The 20616-nt window shown below is 34.0% G+C and overlaps 2 protein-coding genes across 2 annotated transcripts; one reads left to right on the forward strand and one right to left on the reverse strand.

Moving 5' to 3' along the window:
• Nucleotides 1-4867: 4867 nt before the first annotated feature.
• LOC133880698 (ankyrin repeat-containing protein BDA1-like) lies at nucleotides 4868-9330 on the reverse strand. The gene is made up of 2 exons (XM_062319688.1): nucleotides 8709-9330; nucleotides 4868-5749 (listed from the first exon to the last, which is right to left on the reverse strand). Exons 1-2 carry the CDS (start codon nucleotides 9282-9284, stop codon nucleotides 4910-4912), a joined length of 1416 nt encoding a protein of 471 aa, XP_062175672.1. The 5' UTR covers nucleotides 9285-9330; the 3' UTR covers nucleotides 4868-4909.
• An 8845-nt stretch (nucleotides 9331-18175) lies between these two features.
• LOC133879410 (glycine-rich protein DC7.1-like) lies at nucleotides 18176-18876 on the forward strand. The gene is made up of 2 exons (XM_062317973.1): nucleotides 18176-18325; nucleotides 18495-18876. The coding sequence occupies exons 1-2, from the start codon at nucleotides 18214-18216 to the stop codon at nucleotides 18743-18745; spliced, it is 363 nt and encodes a 120-aa protein (XP_062173957.1). The 5' UTR covers nucleotides 18176-18213; the 3' UTR covers nucleotides 18746-18876.
• The last annotated feature ends 1740 nt before the right edge of the window (nucleotides 18877-20616 follow it).

Here is a 20616-nt window from a genome sequence, read left to right on the forward strand (position 1 = left end):
AATAGAAATATAAATATCGTTCTCAAGATAATGTAATAAAGGACTGGAACACAGCAGTCCACAAAATGGAGGCAAGCTAGCCTTAAGTATTGTCAACAGGATCCACCTAAAAATCTGGGTAATCCTGGTACTCTTTCTCCTCATATCCTGTAATAATATATAATATAAAAAGGAAAACAGTAATACAAAATACCTAAGTGAGTCTACTGTTTCCAATAAGATAATGAATGCTGATTTATTTAATAAATGTAGCACAATGCAAATATGGCTTCATAATCACATGTATATACAATATATGGTCTACGGTCGCGAATCATAGACATAGATTGAATATAAACATACCATAAAGTAATAATATGACAGTTTTATATGCAAAGTTTAATTATCATCTTTTGTGTAATCTCTTAATTCATCAATATGCAATAAATAAATTTATGTACATAGGATGTTAACATCTTTACTCATGAGTCCTAATTATATACACAAAGATATAATTATCTTTTTACTCGAAAAAGCATTTATATTTATAAACACTTAACTTAATATATTTTAGTCTTAATATTAATTTTTCCATAATAACACTTAAGCCCCTTTTCCGCAAAAATACCCAATACTTCTATTAATTAATAACATAAAATTTGATTATTTTAAAATCCCCAATTCAGCCGGTTACAAAATCAGTCAGGGAATATTAGTAAAACCGTTAATCCACAATTTAAAATTTGACAAGATCATAACAGCTCCCCAACTTAATAATCATTTCAACCAAACCAGCACCAAGAAAGCCAACAATAACAATAACCCAGATTCGGTCAAAATCATAGAACCAAAATATTCATCTCAGCCGTGGTTCAACATCTCAGAATTTAAGCACTAAATGATGCTGAAATTCAGACTAAAGAATAGTTCATTCAGTTACACATAAACCGACCAAAACACATATACACTGTTGAGACCAACAAAATAGGACAAAGCCACAAAACAGGATAGTATTCGATTAATAGAAGGGAAATCCAATTTCTAGAATACACAACTAAAATATCACATGATATTTTAATCATTTGGTGAGTGAACACCACTCACTATTGTTGATGAGTACTGTTCACTCATCAAAACTTTTTGGTTATAGTAGTGAGGTTATTAGAGTACATTTTTGTATATTTTCACCAAATTGCCTCACTAAAATATGTAGTGAGGCTACTAGGAATGTGCTTGTGCTGTTAAAAAATTTCCAAAATACTCTTATTTTTTATTTTTTTTTAGGAAAAAAAGAAAACAATTGCTAGGATTTAGGTGTTGGTCAGGATTTAACAGAATTTACAAAAATGTGCATACCTGAATCTTTGAAAAAAAATTTATAAATATATTTTTTTAAAAAAATAAACACGGGTATTTTGGGAATTTTGATAGAATTTAACGAAAAATTCTAACCTCCGAGGGTTGAATTTTTTTTAAAAAAAAAAAATTGAAAGATGGATACTCTAGATTGACATTTATTTAAAGTTTGGGTACCTTTTTGCAAAAGTGATGAAAGATCATGAGTTATAAGTAAAATTTTTCTCTTTTTATTTTATTTTATTTTTATCCAATGCTTAAATCCCAATTTCAGAGGCGCTTTGCTTTTTTTTTTTTTTTTTTTTTTTTCTTCTTCTTCTGAGTAGTTAAGCCCCAAGTTTCTAAACTCTTTAGGTGTGTTTGGTAAAGGTTTTTGAGGATTATATATATATATATATATATAAAAGAAATGATTGATTTGATATAAAGCAGAAAAAAGTTTTGAATTGAAACCACTTTTGGGGATGAAAATTTCATTTCCCAAGAGTAAAAGAGTTTTGTTTTTTATTTTTTTTTGAATTGTAATAAAACACAACTGATGTAATATAAAAAGTAAAATAAATCATATAACAAGAAGTAATAATTGAATATTTAATAAAAAACTTGAAGTACACTTTTATAGTCAACAAAACTTGAAGTTAATTAACAAGTAAATTTAACAAACATCTCAAAAGACATTATATGACCCAAAGAGCATCCATAGTTACCATATTTATACAATCAGTGTTGACTAATATAAGTAAGATGACACTAACAGTAATTTATATATATATATATATATTTTAATTTTAAACCTATTAATTTTAGACAAATAACCTATAAAAAAAATCATATTTGATTAATATATATACAGTGATAGGAAAAAATATAAAATATATATACTTCCTTTTTATTTTCAATTGAACTCTATAGATCTTGCATTATTCTTGTGAACTAGTTCGATCGATCGGAAAATGTATTAGGATCGAACAGATGTTCAATCGAACCTTCAATCATATCAAGTTTGATCGATCCATTGATCTAATCACGATCAATTAAGCTAATGCATTATAATTGATGAGGTGTTCTATTAAATATTGAATTGTGTAAAGTTCTATCAATCATTTTATCGTATTACAGTCGATCATACTAATACACTAGGATAATACAAATTCCTTAGAGTTCAATGGATCATACTAATATACTATGGTTGATAAGACATTTGATCGAACCTTCAATCGTATCAATTAATTCACATGTCTATAAAAGTGTACTTTGAGAAACCTAATCAATGACTTGAGTATTTTGAATGTTGAGCACCTTTGTTGATGGATTATAATAAATCCATATAGTTTGATCAATCAATTGATCATATCACAAATGATTGGACTTATGCACTAGGATCGATCTGATGTTCGATCAAATCTTTAATTGTGTCATGTTCGGTCGATCATTTAATCATATCACAATTGATCGAACTAATACACTTGGATCGATCGGATTTTCGATTGAACCTTCAATTGTGTGAAGTTTAATTGATCATTCGATTGCATCACAATTGATCAAACTAATGTGTAAGGATCGATCAAATTGATCTTTTCATTATTGATTGGACAAATGCACAAGGATTAATTAAAAAAGTTAGAAATAGAAAACATTAATTCATAATATTAGAAAATATAAAAAAAAAAATAGAAAAATTTACTAATAGTATGAAAATAATTAATTTTTTGTGGAGGTTTTTCCTTTTTTTGCCACCCCTTTCTAATTTGTTTTTTTAATTCTTTGATATCTTTCCTATGTTCCACGTTTTTATGTTTTCTTATGAGACTATGACCTCTTGGCAGGTTTTGATTGATTTGACATGGAATTCTATTTATGATAAAAAAATAAAATCTAGGTAAAAAAAGAAAAAAAAATCGTATAGAACAAATAAGATCATGGTTTCTTTGGGACATAGATGTGAGGCTCAATACATTTCCTATAATGGGAGGATGCTAGAGATTGATCGGACTAATGCACAATGATAAATAATACAAAATCCATAGACTTCAAGTGATCGTTAAATCGTATCACGATCGATCGAATTAATGCATTAGGATCGATATTCATGTTGCAAGAATTGAGAGGAGCAACCAACTTTGTTTTCTAATCCACCTATAACCTTCGTTGATATTTCTCAAGCAGCCGCCTATCCTTCATAAATATCCTGTCACATAGAGAAATGCTTTGTTATACACTCTCATCCCACTCTTATCCCATCCATGTCTACGTGGACCAATAATGTGAGAGATAGTAGAGAGATTGTAATGAGACCTTAATTTTTTTTAACAACATTATTGATCCACGTAGACAATGGTGGGATAAGAGTGAGATGAGAGTATACAACTAAGCATTTCTCCGTCACATATACCGAAAAAACATTCATGTACCTCTACAAAACGTGGAGCATGTGATGCAGGAGGGTCCGAGTCTGATGACGCTGATTTGTCAGATTGCACAATAAAGGCGCTGAATTACTTGGAGCAGGCGGATCAGCGCAAAATTAGCAAGAAATCGTAATCTGACCTAATTGGGGCAATTTCCGAGTGTGCCGCAGTAATTTGGCCATAACTTTGGCTACGTGTATCCGTTTCGCGCATATGACCCCAATTCGGAAAGCTCTCTTCGGCGCGCACGTCGTGGCCACCGAGCTTCGCTCGGTGCACCTCGTTTCGAGCCCCAAAATCCACTGTTTTCCTTGTCAAAACCTTAATTTTAGATATTTTTTGCCATTTATGGTAACTTTTCGCTTATTGTTTTGGAGGTGATTCTGAGCCCGATTTGGACCAGATTTTCGACAGAATAATTATTTTATTATGTATTTCGTTTTATTAGGGTTTTCGGGATTTTGCTATTTTTGGCAAAAATTCTCCTAAACCTAATTTTCAACTATTTAAGCCCGGCTTGTGGGTGTTTTTCGACAGTTCATTATTATTGATCAATTATCAAATTTCAGAGTTTTTACCTCTGTTTTGGGGTGAATTTCTTGTTTTTTCCTTGCAAATTACTTACTGATTAGCCTACAGAATAATCGCTATTCTGTTCCGGCGTCAGCATGAGTACAGGAGAGGAGCCAAGGATTAGGAGGGTTTGAATACACTACAATACAAGATATATTAAAGTTGCCCAGAACAATGGGTTCGACTTCCACATGCACCAAGCCTTCAGGCCACCACCAAACTACGTACCTCTAACTCTCTAAGGCCAACAAGAGGGGACTGAATCAAAAAAGGAAAGCCGACTCTTGAGATGGTGAGTTGACCAGCGAAAGGTTTGGACCTTTAATTTACATAGAATTTTCACTTTGAGTTAAACTTGGGATCTAAATCAGAATTTTCACATTCTGTTACACCTATGACCAAATTCTTATAAGAAAGAGAAATATCATTTGACTATAAAGTATAAAAGCATCATAATTACATGCCGCAGTTTAAAGTTTATTCTATATATTAAGAATATTAAATTTCTCAATCACATTCAAGCACAACATACTAAAAGCAACGACCGGCCATTTTCTTCAAGTTCACATATACTTCCAACTATCAAACATAATTCATGCATGCTCACGGCTTTCCTGACCAGTAGATGCAACAGCACCATTGGCAAGTGAAACCACACGAAAGGTTCTCTGCCGTTGGATTCTTCTGTTTCTAATTTCAGTGGACCATCTCTTGACTAACCAGTAGCCGAACCGAAGTAAGTCCATGAGGACCATCATTCCTATTATTGTCATAGCCCAGCGTGAAGCATTTAAACCAGAAGGTCCAATCAACAAAAGCCCGCAAACATAACTTGCCGCCATGCAACGCACAGCGATCCCCAGCAATGCTTTGAGTGGAAACTCATCCATAACCAAAATAATCACCGCAAGTGATGCAAAAAATCCAATAGAGTTGGGAACCATGAATGGAATAAATTCTTGTAAATCGGCTGATATATTAGCAGCAGTGTAATCTGAGCCGTAATAAATACCATTGGGAGGATTTAGTATGGCTTGGTAGGTTATAGTTGCGATAAGTACAGCCACAACCAGCAAAGCATTTTGAGTTTGTGAGGTTGACCTTTTCACTTCCTTTGCTAACATTTCCCAAAACCTACAAGGGTTCAGAAGTGAAATATCATGTAATAAGAACTGCCAGAGAGTTTGGGGAGGTAGTGTCGTCACCAAGATCTGCCTGTGATGAACTTGAGTAGTCTCCTCGTCTTCAACTTCTGAACCTCTTAAGGCTCCTGCACGCAGAAGCAAATCCCTGATTATGAAATCAGTGGGTTCACCCACCATTTGCTGTATGACATCGGACACATCCAAAGCAGTGAAGCCACTCTTGTTGGTTACATTCGCACTGACTGCTTCTTGTTGGCTTCCATCACCACCAAGTAGCAATTTCACAGTCTGTAACAGCACGTATTGTAGATAGTGAAAGCATTAAATAATATAATGAGGCGTGAATTAATTTTTTTTTTTTTTTTGTTGAAGAATAATTAATTGATAGACACTAACAAAGCAGCAGACAACCAACAATCCAACCCTTAATTAGGGGAAAACACACACACACACACACACACACAAAAGAAAAAAAGAAAAAAAAAAAGAAAAAGAAAAAATCTAGAGAGCACAGAAAGCAACCTCACTAGATCCAACCGAAACAAATTGAAAGGCAAACCATTTGACTAGGAAAACATTTTCAGAGATATCCTAGGAGCTAACCAATCTTCTATTGGCACAATTAAACTCAAAGAAGAAGGACAAAGCAAGGTAATGATTGTATCTTTGTTGTCATAATCAAGTGTTCGTTTACGACAGATTAATTCGGTTCTATTTTTAGGCTATATGGTGTTAAAGGATAGACATTTCGGTGGATGAATCCAAGGTTGCAATGGATAAGCAATGACCGTTAACTACTACAGTTCATAAAGTGCAGAGTTTTCTTGGGTTGGTGTCGCTCTATCGGTGTTTCATCCGTAACTTCAGCACTATCATGGCGCGCGTCGATCACATCTTGCATGACACCTGGAAAATTTTCATCGAATGATGAGGCGACTGCAACATTGGAATTGATTAAATGAAAAGTTGACAACCGCTCCTTTGATTTGCATTATGATGCTTCAAAGACTGGAATTGGAGTTGTACGTGCTTATTCAAGGTAGTAGACCGGTGGCTTATTTCAGTGAGAGGTTTCTTTATGTAGCGCTCCATATTTTAAACTCCCAATAAAGAGATTTTGATTTTGAGATTTAAAATCAGATTTAAATATTTTGATTTTGAGATTTAAAATCAGATTTAAATAATAATCTTGTATGTACGTACTTTGGAGATGATCGAATCTCTTGAGGGGTGGCATTTTCAATTTCATTACGCGTGGTCTCGTTTTATTCGAGCTTATTTTGTTGTTTCTATCGAGCCACACGTGCGGAAAATCCTTGCTCTCGGTCTGAGTATCACACGCTAAGATGTTTCCTTTGAAAGAAATTCATAACAGAGAAGGCTGACCGGGTAACAGGGGAACCAAAGACCAAAAGTAAAAGAAGTGCGAGTCGCTTCAAGGGCGGCTTTAACCGTGGGAGCCAGGTAAGCAACCCAAAAATACAAATATTTTGAACACATGCTCCATTTCTTTCGGTTTGGCATTTTACGGTGTTTGGTAGGAGTAAAAATAATGGTCAACGAAAATCATTTTTAGTTTGACCGTAAAAACTTATTTAATTTTTGAAAAACGATTGACGGTTTTTAAAACCGTAAATCGTTTTTCGAAATTAAACTCTTCGTCTTTACACGCACGTTTGATATCCGATTGCCGGAATTCAACAATTGTCGGTCGTCGAAATCTAGCCGGCGCTGGAATTCTGTAACATCCGATCATCGGAATCCTTCTGAGGCCGGAATTCGGCCACCGTCGCTGGATGCCGGCGGACCAAATTCCGGTAGAAACTGGCCGGATTCCAACCATCATTAGCAGCCGGCTGGATCTGGCCAAAATGGCCAGAATCCGGCCGAATTTGGCAGGATCTGGCCAAGCGGCCGGGATCCGGCCGGATCTAGCAAAAAGGGCAAGGATCCGACCGGATCTGGAAGAGTTTAATCGGAATTTGATCATTTTTGCTAGATCCGGCCAAATCTGCTCGCTGGAATCCGGCAACGGCGACCGAAATCAGGTTGCCGTTGTCAGATTTAGGCTGCATTTGCTGGACTCTGATTTTTATTTTTCGTAATTTTTTCGAGCGAGCCAAACGCCGGAAAATATTTTTGAGAAAATAATTTTTTCTTAAAATAATTTCGACGAAAATATTTTATGACGAAAATCATTTTACGTCGAATCAAACGGAGCATTAATAAAAAAAAATTAAAAAAAAAAAATGTAAAAATCAAGGGGGGTCACAGCCAAATCTATCATTTTTGAGTTTAGGATAGATTTATCTATTTTAGGAATCTTGTTGACAAATTCTTATCCCATGTTACGTAAGCAAATTAGTCTAATATAATAGATATACAGTTTGATCCTTGTAGTTTCAAAACCACCTAAGTTTCCTTCTCGATCGAGTTTTTCTATGCTTTTTGACACTACTATCCCTTCGTTAACCGGTTATCAGTCAAGTACTATTACTGAGCCAATAATTTATTTGAAAGCCAAAAAATTTCTAACATTCACAACAACTTGTTAACCTTTTTTTTTATTTGTAGGAAATAAAATTACTTTTTTTTTTCCTTAAAAAAAAAACTCTACACAGCTTCCCTTCAATTTTTCTGATATCATTAAAATATTATTATTTCTTTTTGACTTTTACATTAGTTAAAAGTAGAAAAAAGAAGATAAAGTAAGAGAGAAATAATATTTTCACTCATACTTTAATTAAAAGTAAGAAAGGGAAATAAAGTAGGAGAGGGATAATATATTTTGTGAATAAACAATTGAATGAGAAATGAATAGTGCTTTTCAATGCATTGAGAAGCATTATTTACTTTCCAAAGAAACGAAAAATTTTAAGGACGCTGGTGTGATATAAAAATGAAGGTCAAAATTTAATTTCTATTAATAAATTACTAAGACCAACCTTCTATACCGTGCATTATGGATAAAGCAGGAAGGTTTGAGAAGAGTAGAAACGCATGCAGGAAGGAAATTATGAAACATGATAAATGATTTGCATGATTATTTTTAAAAATCTTGGTTCTCTATTCCCTTCATGATAATTTATAGCCTCAAATCTTTAATTTTTTGTTTACTATTATACGCTGCTTAGAACAATCCTAATAATTCTGTTAGGCATCAGTTTCTATTAGAGAAGCCGGCCTTTACGCCTAAAAAGATCCCAAGCATGAATTGAAGCACCCAAATAAAGAAGGAATTATTTACCTGACTCTGCTTCCTTGCAATTGCAAGGTGTAATACAGTGTTGCCATCTTCATCCCCAGCATTCAGAATGTCCTTTATGTTCAGCTGCTTCGATAGATCAACCATGGCTTTGAAGGCCTCAAATTGGTTATACTTCACGGCTAGGTGAAGCACAGTCTCGCCTCTTTGAGTCACGTCTCCGATACAGTCGGGAGAAAAGCCAATCACTTCCTCAATGACTCGAACCCTCCCAGTTACAGCTGCACAATGAAGAGAAGTCTTTCCATCGCTGCTCTTGAGATGGGCCAGCTCACGGCTAAACTTCAATAACTCTCTCACTGTTTCCACAAAACCATTGGCGGAGGCTATGTGTATTGCGCTAAACCCGTCCTTGTTGAGTCTGGTGGCAAAATCTGGTTTAAGCTTCAGTAGCTCCCTCACAAACTGTGTCTGCCCACCCATGGTTGCAATGTGAAGGGCAGTTTCAGGGTACAAGGCTACTGAATCTCTCTCCAGTAAGAGGGAGTCCTCTTGAAGTAATTTCTGCAGTTCAATGGTGTTTCCATTAAGCGCTGCCTTCACCAACCTGGGATCCATCTCTTTAATGGAATCAACAAGCTTCAAAAGAAGAAACAAAAAATAAATAACAAATGATCTCTCTCTCTCTCTCTCTCTCTCTCTCTATATATATATATATATATATAATATATATATATATATACATATTGTAGCGAAAACTGCTACAGGACCTTGACTTTAAAGTCAAGGGAACAATGTATGTATACCATATACGGATGGTATACGTACATATAGGTACGCTAACAAAATATTTCTGCAAAAAAATATAATAATAATAAAATAAAATTCTAATCTCATCCACTCTTGACATTTTATTATAATTATAAAGGCCATAGTTCAAGGGTTATATCTCCTGTAATACATGATACACAGACCGTAAGGCTTGGGTTACCTACGTTCTCTTTTCTTTTCTTTTTTTGGAAAAATTAAGTTTTCTTGCAATTTCAATTTTATTCTCGAGTTTCCAATTCGATAATTTGGGTTGATGATCATCCTGTTATGTTTTCATAAAAAAATATTTCTGGTAAATTGTTTTTTAAAAAAAAAATATTTTTTTTCTTTATTTTTTTTTTCCGAATTTTTGACTTTTTCTTAAAAAAAAAAAAAATTATTATAAAAATATTTTTGTCACTCTGCCAAAAAAGAAACATTGTAACCAAGATTTGTTTTTTAAGGCATCTCATGTGGACTTCTGTCAAATTTTGGACGAAAATTAGACAGATGCACTATCTTCGCCTTTAGCCATAAACAAAGTACGATCTATAATACCAAATGCCCTATAGGAGACAAAAAATAAAATTGATAAAATACATGAGGTCAGACTTATTTAACAATTCACTTTTTTTCCACTAAAAACAAAACTAGTCTGTGTTAATATGTGCGCGTCCTAAAAAATGTTTTTTTTCTTTGACAATTTGAAGAAAGAGAAAGATGAGAGGTGGGGCAAACTTGTGGACTTGGAGTCATTACTTTGGGTTGACGTTGAATGAATCCTTACCAACGTAATTCAATTCTCGTCTTTTCCAATCCTATTCAACTGCAAATTTTCCTGCTTTCACATGCATTTATATTCCCTGAATGGCCTTGGAAATTTCTTTTGGAATCTAAAGTGTATGATTGACGGGGGCAATTTCTTTTGTTATGTCCATGACTCGGACACCTTAATAGAAAATATATAGACATGCAGAGAAAGCGTGAGCGATGACCCAAAAAGAAGGACTGGAATGGTGAAGGTTTGGAGCAATTATTTTTGGGGATTAGTGCATGCAAACGTGACTCACGGCGATCTTACGGTAGTTTATGGGTTGGATATTTCGCCATCGCCGTTGTTGTTATTGGATGAATGTTGTCCACTGGATTGAATGACTAGCAGACTTGCTGTGAAGTTGCACTTTGACTCTACTGAATAAATGAGTGGCTGAAGACTAATAACAAGAATGAAATTAAATTATGAGTAAATTGATATGATTATTGTGGATTTAATATTGCACATAAAATGTCATTTCTCTTCCACGACATCAGTTTGGTGGACAATGTTCATATCAAGTTTAATGATCATCGGTGGTGGTCAAAACTTGATGGTCTTCAAAGATTAAAGCATAAACATTTTTGAAGGCTATCAAATGTTGTAACTTGAGTGCTTCACAATCTTGCATTTGATTGGCAATAAGAATTGAAACAAATGTAACAAATAACGTGCAATTCTCAAGGTTTCATCAAGGAACTGAGATTCAATGCAAGTCGTTTGAATTTTATATTAAATTTAGACGGTCTGAAAGAGGGGGTTGAAAAACCCACCTATCTTGACAAATTAGGCGGTTGCGGACCTATCATATACGATGGGAGTCCTAGTCAGACCTAGGGGTGGCCAGATCACCTCCCAAGTGTTTGCGGTGGCTCAACCACCCCTGAATCTGACAGGGGTGACTGAACACCTCCAAACACTTGGTGGTTGCTTTGCCTCATTTTCGAAAACCCCCCTTCCATCTTTTTTCTTTTTTTCTTTTTTTTTTTTTTTTTTTTTTTTTTTTTTTTTTTTTTTTTTTTTTTTTTTTTCAGATTTCGTTTTACTTTTCCCAATTAGATTCAATTTAATTCACATTACCAAACATATATTCCCAATTTTTTTTTCCTATTCTCAAAACCATCCATACATAATTTCAAATCATTTTTTTTCTCGGTATTCATAATTTTAAAAACAATACATAAAAATCGCACATCCAAAAGAGCCTTAGAGTCTTTAGCTTAAGGGTCCGTTTGGGTTTATAATTTCAAAAAGTGTGATTTAAAATAACGATTTGAAAAAAGTGATTTTTAAAAACGCAGTTAAGCGTTTCGCAAAATCGCAGTTTAGCCTTTAAAATCGCAAATTCGCTTTTAAAATTCTACATTTTCAAAGAAACACCATCTTATCTGGGATTTGAAAAAACAGATTTTCTACGTTTTCAAATCGTAATTTTTAAAAACGAAGCTCCCAAACGATTTATGTTATCCGATTTGATATAAAATCGTACTTATTGTTTACGAAATTGTAATTCCAAATGCACCCTAAATGTCTTCTAGTCACTGTAATTTGTCATTTGCTTTTGTCAACTAGAGACAAACAAAAAGAGCTCTTTAAAAAGTTAGAAACTTAGAAATTAAAGTCTTTAACTTAAAAAAAATTAATGAGCCATATGGACACGTGTCTATTTTTTAGGAATATTGACATGGACTTCCGTCAATTTTTGGACGGAAGTTGAAATGAGGTACCATCTCCGTTTTTAGCCACAAGCAAGATATCATATACGATACAAAATGAAACCAAGGTAGAGAAAAACTAAAGTTGTTAAACTACATAGGGTCAAAGGTATTTAATCTTTATTTTAATGCAAAATATTTCTTTCTCAACTCCCATTTCTCACCTCTTTGCTATTCATTGGAGATTGTATTGGGATTTTGAAAAAAAAGTGAGAATAAGTTGGGAACTTATATTTTGTTAAAAAACTAATATTTAATTTGTATATGGAAATATAATGAAAGTTATTGTAAAGTGTACGCATTTGGATAGAAAAAAAAAAAAGTAGTTTGGTTTCCTAAATTTATGAAAAATAATAAATAAATAAATATTGTTGGATGAAGGGATGACACTATTAGTCTTCGCCATTGTTGGATGACATTATTATTTTTCCTGCTTTCACATGCATTTCCTGAATCGCCTTGGAAATTTCTTTTGAAATCCAAAGTGTATGATTGAAGGGGGACAATGACGAAGGGTTGATTGTTATGTCCATGACTCAGACACCTTAATGAAAATTCGAGTGATAACCCAGAAAGGACTGGAATGGTGAAGGTTTGGACCAATTATTTCTGAGGATTAGTGCATGCAAACGTGACTCACGGCAATCTTACCGCAGTTTATGAGTTGGACATTTTACCATTGCCTTTGTTGTTGGATGAATGTTGTCCACTAGATTGGATGATTATTAGTCTTCGCGTGCACAACATGGTCTAATTCTTGATCTAACTAGTAGACTTGTTGCGAAGCTTGCACTTTGACTGTCGTCTTTGAGTCAGGTCTACTGAGTGCCAATTGTTGTACGTATAATGCAAGTAATGGGAGATTTTTTTTTTTTATTAAAAAAAAGGTTTATAATTTTAATTTTAATTTTATATATTTTTTATAATGAGTGATACATATCATGATTTTATTAATTTTTTTGATAAAATATGACGGCAAAGGGTAATTTGTTATATATACATACCCCAATTAACTTTTAGAACATTGTGATACCACAATGAACTTATTGCAAATCAAATAACTCATAGGAACTGATTTTGTATTTTTTTTTTCTTATGACTTTACTGAATAAATGAGTGGCTGAAGACTAATAACAAGAATGAAATTAAATGAGTAAATTGATATGATTATTGTGGATTTAATCGCATTCCAAATATACTTAATTTCAATATTGCACATAAAATGTCACTTCTCCAACACGACATCAGTTTGGTGGATGTTCATATAAAGTTTAATGATCATCGGAGGTTGTCAACATTTGATGGTCTTCAAAGATCAAAGCATAAAAATATCTTAACCCACATAATAAAATTTTAGAGGAAAATCGACTTTTTGAATTGTAAAATCTTCAGAATATTTCCATCAATAGAAACTTGCATTCTTAAAGATATAAATTGCAAATTTATGCCTTGATCAGTCATTTCCATATTTGAATTAATATTCTGCAATATTTTTATGGATGACTCTGGAAATACGATATCCCTGTCATGGAAGTTTCTAATATGGAAGTACCTGATATGGAAGCGTTTTTGTCAACCAGAATATAGCCAATTAAAATAAACAAACACTTTTGTTTTTTAATTTTTTAGTTTTTTAAATTTAATTATTGAAAAATGACACATGGCAGAGGTATTTTTATAGGCATTTTTCGTCAAATTGGGCATTTTTGAAAGTTTTTGGTAGTTTAGGCGGCTAGAATCCGAGCGTTGGTAGTTTAAGGGACTATCCGTAGAACGGCCGATAGTTTAGAGGGTTAAATTGTAATTTTTCCTTTATTAAGTGCCTTTAAATGCCCTTGAAGAGAGTCAAGTAGTTAGTAGTGTATGATTGATGAGGGCAATGGAAGAGTTGATTATTATGTACATGACAGAGGAGTCGGAGCACTTTAACGAGAAAGATGAGAGGTGGGGCAAACTTGTGGACTTGGAGTAATTCAATTCTCTTGTCTTTTCCAATCCTATCCAACTGCAAATTTTCTTGCTTTCACATGCATTCCCTGAATGGCCTTGGAAATTTCTTTTGGAATCCAAAGTGTATGATTGAAGGGGGACAATGACGAATGGTTGATTGTTATGTCCATGACTTGGACACCTTAATGAAAAAGTGAGTGATGACCTAGAAAGAAGGATTGGAATGGTGAAGGTTTGGACCAATTATTTTTAGGGATTAGTGCATGCAAACGTTGAATGAATGCGTAGCAACGTAATTCTCACGGAGTTCTCTTGTCTTTTCCAATCCTATTCAACTGCAAATTTTCCTGCTTTCACATGCATTCCCTGAATGGCCTTGGAAATTTCTTTTGGAATCCAAAGTCTATGATTGACGAGGACAATTTCTTTTGTTATGTCCATAACTCGGACACCTTAATAAAAAAGATATATAGACAGAGAAAGTGTGAGCGATGACCTAGAAAGGACTGGAATGGTGAAGTTTGGAGCAATTATTTTTGGGGATTAGTGCATGCAAACGTGACTCACGACAATCTTGCGGTAGTTTATGGGTTGGATATTTTGCCATCACCGTTGCTGTTGTTGGATGAATCTTGTTCACTGGATTGGATGATTATTAGTCTTCGCGTGCACAACATGGTCCAACTCATGATCTAACTAGCAGACTTGCTGCGAAACTTGTTTTGACTGTCTTTGAGTCAGATTTGTAGAAGAGGAATACAAGAAAAAGTAGAACTACACGACGGCATAACTTTTTTTTTTTTTTTTTTTTGGCATCATCATTTGAGTACATGCACTGTAAACAAAACTCAAAATAATTTTCTGAACCATTACACCCATCACGAAAAACTACAGAATTGTAAAGATATCTCTCTCTGTCTCTGTTTTTTTTTTTTTTTTTGGTTGACAGATACTATGCTAGATCTATGGTGCTATGGTGAGGAGTTCAGCAAAATATTAATTATCAAGAAAAATGAAGTACAAAAAAATGAAAAAAAAAAAATGAAGTAAGAGGGAGTCCTCTTGAAGTAATTTATGCAGTTCAATGGTGTTTCCATTAAGCGCTGCCTTCACCAACCTGGGATCCATCTCTTTAATGGAATCAACAAGCTTCAAAAGAACAAACAAAAAATAAATAGCAAATGATCTCTCTCTCTCTCTCTATATATATATATATTGTAGCGAAAACTGCTACAGGACCTTGACTTTTAAGTCAAGGGAACAATGTATGTATACCAAAGTGTAGGATTGAAGAGGGACAATGATAAAGGGTTGGTTGTTATGTCCATGACTCGGACTACACCTTAATGAAAAAGTGTGAGTGATGACCAAGAAAGAAGGACTGGAATGGTGAAGGTTTGGACCAATTATTTTTAGGGATTAGTGCATGCAAACGTGACTCACGACAATCTTACCATAGTTTATGAGTTGGACATTTCACCATCGCCATTGTTGTTGGATGAATGTTGTCCACTGGATTAATTGGATGATTATTAGTCTTCGCGTATGTGCACAACATGGTCCAACTCATGATCTAACTAGTAGACTTGCTGCGAAGCTCGCACTTTGACTGTCGTCTTTGAGTCAGGTTTACTGAGTCCCAACTGTTGTATGTATAATGCAAGTAATAGGAATTTTTTTTTTTAAATGGTTTTTAATTTTATATATTTTTTATAATTAGTGATACATATCACGATTTTATTATTATTTTTTTGATAAAATATGACGGCAAAGGGTAATTTGTTATTTATGCATACATACCCCAATTAACTTTTAGAACATTGTGATACCACAATGAGCTTATTGCAAATCAAATAACTCATAGGAACTAATTTTGTATTTTTTTTTTCCTATGACTTTACTGAATAAATGAGTGTCTGAAGACTAATAACAAAAATAAAATTAAATGAGTAAATTGATATTATTATTATGGATTTAATCGCATTACAGATATACTTAATTTCAATATTGCACATAAAATGTCACTTCTCCTCCACAATATCAGTTTTGTGGATGTTCATATAAAGTTTAATGATCATCGGAGGTTGTCAACATTTGAGGGTCTTCAAAGATCAAAGCATAAAAATATCCTAACCCACCTAATAAAATTTTAGAGGAAACTCAACTTTTTGAGTTGTAAAATCTCCAGAATATTTCCATCAATAGAAACTTGCATTCTTAAAGATATTATGTGCAGATTCATACCTTGATCAGTCATTTCCATATTTAAATTAATATTTTGCAATATTCTTCTAGATGACTCTGGAAATACGATGTCCCTGTCATGGAAGTCTTTGATATGAAAGCGTTTTTGCCAATCAGAATGTAGCCAATTAAAATAAACAAACACTTTTGTTTTTTAATTTTTTAATTTTTTTAAATTTAATTATTGAAAAATGACACATGGCAAAGTATTATAGGCATTTTTTTTTTTTTTTGTCAAATTGGGCATTTTTGAAACTTTTTGGTAGTTTAGGCGGCTAAAATTCGAACGTTGGTAGTTTGAGGGGCTATTTGTAAAACAGTTAATAGTTTAGAGGGTTAAATTATAATTTTTTTTCTTTATTAAGTGCCTTTAAATGCCCTTGAAGAGAGGCAAATAGTTAGTAGTGTATGATTGATGAAGGCAATAGAAGGGTCGATTATTATGTACATGACTGTGGAGTGGGAACACTTTAATGAGAAAGATGAGAGGTGGGGCAACCTTGTGGACAGGGAGTCATTACTTTGGGTTGATGTTGAATGAATCCGTAGCAACATAATTCAATCCTCCTGTCTTTTCCAATCCTATCCAACTGCAAATTTTCCTGCTTTCACGTGCATTTCTTGTATCGATTTGGAAATTTCTTTTGGAATCAAAGTGTATGATTGACGAGGGCAATTTCTTTTGTTATGTCCATGACTCGGACGCCTTAATGGAAAAGATATAGACATGCAGAGAAAGCGTGAGCGATGACCCAAAAAGAAGGATTGGAATAGTGAAGCTTTGGAGCAATTATTTTTGGGGATTAGTGCATGCAAACGTGACTCACGGTGATCTTACGGTAGTTTATGGGTTGGATATTTTGCCATTGCCGTTGTTGTTGTTGGATGAATGTTGTCCACTGGATTGGATGATTATTAGTCTTCGCGTGATTCATGATCTAACTAGCATACTTGCTGCGAAGCTTGCACTTTAACTATCTTTGAGTCAGATCTGTAGAAGAGGAATACATCAAAAAGTAGAACTACACGACGGCATAACTTTTTTTTTGGCATCATCATTTGAGTACACTGTAAACAAAACTCAAAAGAATTTCCTGAGTCATTACACCCATCATGAAAAACTGCAGAATTTCAGAGATCCCTCTCTCTCTCTCTCTCTCTCTCTTTTTTTTTTTTTTCTTGATAGATACTATGCCAGATCTACGGTGAGGAGATCAGCAAAATATTAACTATCAAGAATAATGAAGTACTAGAAAATGAAACAAAAAAAAAAAAAAAAAAAAAAATCACAGGACCATTGGTTTAGATTGCGGAATAATAAAATAGACAAATGAATTTTAAATGGTTTAGTCTATGACTTACGTCCATAAAGTAAAGTCAAAAGGACTACATTATTACTTTTATTGCTTGATATTTTCACAATATAATATTCTCCTATTTTATAGGAGGATTTAGATAAATAAGTATGGTAATCAAAGTTCATTAAGAAATTTGAAAATTACACATATGCTTCAATATATTACATATATGTTTCAGAATTTTCTCTGCCAAGAAAAGCTAAACCAGAAAGGTTTGTTGTTGACGGTCGTGACTTTTGGGCTTGTTCATGTTTTTCGTGAGACATTGGATGAGAAAACTTTTGAGTTGTTAGTGGATGAAGGAGTTAACGGTGTTGATAAAGGATGTTAAAGAAATTAAACCATGTGCTTTCCGTATGTAAGAGGACACTTGGCAGTTAACGGTGTTAATTCAAAATGCACAATTACTCATATACGAAAAGCAGACAATAATTGCGTATTCGAATACCTAAAAAAAGTGATAAAATACGTACAATTGCATGATATGAAGGACACAACTCAACAACCACCGACAATATTGTAGGGCCTTCCAAATTAACTTTTTTGCACGCACTCTCTTGAATTTTGGCCTACAAATAAAGAAAGGAATGACTGATCTTATCATCACGTACTCTCCAATACTTTCTTTGATCGACAGTTCTGTGTTACTAAGAAAAATGGGTTCCAAGGCGTTTCTTTTGCTAGGTCTTTTGTTGGCTATTGTTCTTCTCGTCTCTTCGGAGGTGTCACCGAGAGACCTGGCTAAGACTTCCTCTGACCAGAGAAAAGGTATGTTGGGATCACTCATAACGTAATTTTGCTGTGTTATAATAATGAATCAGGTGTTGTCATCACGAGCTCAAAATATCTTTGATCACTAATTACTTGTCTTAATTAATGTCAATATTGTCGCAATAAGACAATTACATCATACTACCATGTTTCTTCGCACGTGCAGTGGGGGCCACCAAAGAGGCCAATGTGGTAGATGATGCCAAATACGGTGAATTTGGAGGAAAACCTGGTGGCGGATATGGGGGATACACAGGTGACGGATATGGGGGATACCAAAGTGGGCGATCTCGAGATCCTAGAATTCTTAGAGGTCGCGTCGGCGGCGAACATCCATGCAGACAGTACGGTTACGGTCTCCCCAGTTGTCCCCCTGCTGATCATGATGCAGAAACCGAAGCCAAGCCTCAAAACTAAAGCAACATAATTATCTAAATTATATATATGGTGTTTAATTCCGTTGTAATTAATGTAGTATTTAAATAAGGGTTAAATATAAAATTGGTCCTAGTGCTTTTGATCTTTATCAAATTAGTCCTTCAACTTTATGATGGTGTAAAATTAACCTTTCTGTCTGCTTAAGTTAGTGGGCCGTTTGTCACATGTAGAAAAAAGAAGAAGGGAAAATTACATAATTGGTCTCTATAGTTGGCCAAAATTATAAATTGTTCCCTCTGATTGATCACTTTTTTCCACAAAAAACAAAACTAGCCCATGTTAATATGTACGCGTCCTAAAAAATGTGTTTTTTTCTTCGTCAATTTGAAGATATTTAAAAAACATGAACTAGTTTGAAAGTTCAGGTGTCTATTCCCAGCTAAAAGTACTCAAGAAACATTTCTTCATGTTCATGTTGCTAAGACGTAAAATATTTTTTGACGAAAAATAATTTCAAAAAATATATGCTTCCTTTAAAAATTTCGGTGTTTTCCTTGTACAAAAAAAATCACTGACGGCGAAAATGACCGGTGATGAGATTTCGGCATCACTGACCAAATTTCGACAACTGTGGCCAAAATTTGGTGAGTGCGGCCGCCGAATTCTAGTTTGTGTCATTGGAATATAGCATAGTTGCCGAAATCCAGCCACTATGCTAGATTTCGGCGACACTAACCGGAATCCAACCAGTGCCACTGGATTTCAATGACTAAATCTCAAAATTCGAGAATCTTTGACGACAGATTCCGGCTACCAACAAACTCCAATAGCCGATGGTGGTGGATTCCTACAAACGTGCGTGTAAGAATGAGAAATTTAATGTTCCGTTTGTTTCGATGTAAAATGTGTCTATTGAAAAATATTTTCAACGAAATTATTTTTTAGAAAAAAAAAAAAAATGATTTCCCTACAAATATTTTTCTGTATTTGACTCGTACGAAAAAATCATCGGCGACGAAAATTACCGTCGATGAGATTCCAGCGATGGTGGCCGGAATCTGGCCAGTCACAATCTTGATAATACTCTTGCATAAGCACACTTAACTGCAGAGTTCTGATAGGTTTCAAGACCATCACAACTTTAAAATGTATTTGATAAAATATGTTAGATGGTGCTTTTCCTTACAATAACTTTTACCAATTTGATAAATTGATAAATTATTTTTACCAATTTATATGTCACCTTACAATAATATTTTTTTAACTTGAAAATAATTAGCGCCACTCAAAAAACATTATGAAACAAGTTTTAATTTATTTATTTATGTTTAATGACGTATGTTAAATCACTACTTGTTGGGATCACTGATCATTGTATTAATACTGCAAAATTACGTTTTGAGTGATATATATATATATCTGCCTTTGCTTACAAATAGAATAAGTAAATTATTTATTTTTATTTTTTTGTAGAACTTCTGAAACATGTAATATATTGAAGCACAGAATTGTATAATATTATTGTACGTAAATTGGTGTAAACATGATCTAAAGATCGAGCAGCATTTGATTGTTTTTCTGTGGTAGCATATATACATATAAGTTTGATACAATTTGATCACTAATAACTTGCGTTTTTCACTATTTGCCTGTCTTAATTAATGTCAATATTGTCACAATAAGACAATTACATCATACTACCTGCATGTTTCTTCGCACGTGAAGTGGAGGCCACCAAAGAGGCCAATGGAGTAGATCGATGATGCCAATTACAGTGAATTTGGAGGAAAACCTGGTGGCAGATATGGTGGATACACAGGTCAGTAGCGGATATGGGGGATACCAAGGTGGACGATCTCGAGATCCTAGAATTATTTCAAGTGGGCCAGACCCAGATACATGTTTTTAGC

Source organism: Alnus glutinosa, chromosome 10, assembly GCF_958979055.1.
Source record: "Alnus glutinosa chromosome 10, dhAlnGlut1.1, whole genome shotgun sequence".
In the NCBI taxonomy this organism is placed as follows: Eukaryota; Viridiplantae; Streptophyta; class Magnoliopsida; order Fagales; family Betulaceae; genus Alnus; species Alnus glutinosa.

Bases quoted from the DNA above. Each gene is read 5' to 3' on its own strand.
- LOC133880698 (XM_062319688.1), bottom strand. From the start codon at position 9,284: ATGGATCCCAGGTTGGTGAAGGCAGCGCTTAATGGAAACACCATTGAA. The intron at 5,750-8,708 runs GTAAATAATTCC...GTGCTGTTACAG, and splicing joins TTGCAAGGAAGCAGAGTCAG to ACTGTGAAATTGCTACTTGG.
- LOC133879410 (XM_062317973.1), top strand. From the start codon at position 18,214: ATGGGTTCCAAGGCGTTTCTTTTGCTAGGTCTTTTGTTGGCTATTGTT. The intron at 18,326-18,494 runs GTATGTTGGGAT...TCGCACGTGCAG, and splicing joins TTCCTCTGACCAGAGAAAAG to TGGGGGCCACCAAAGAGGCC.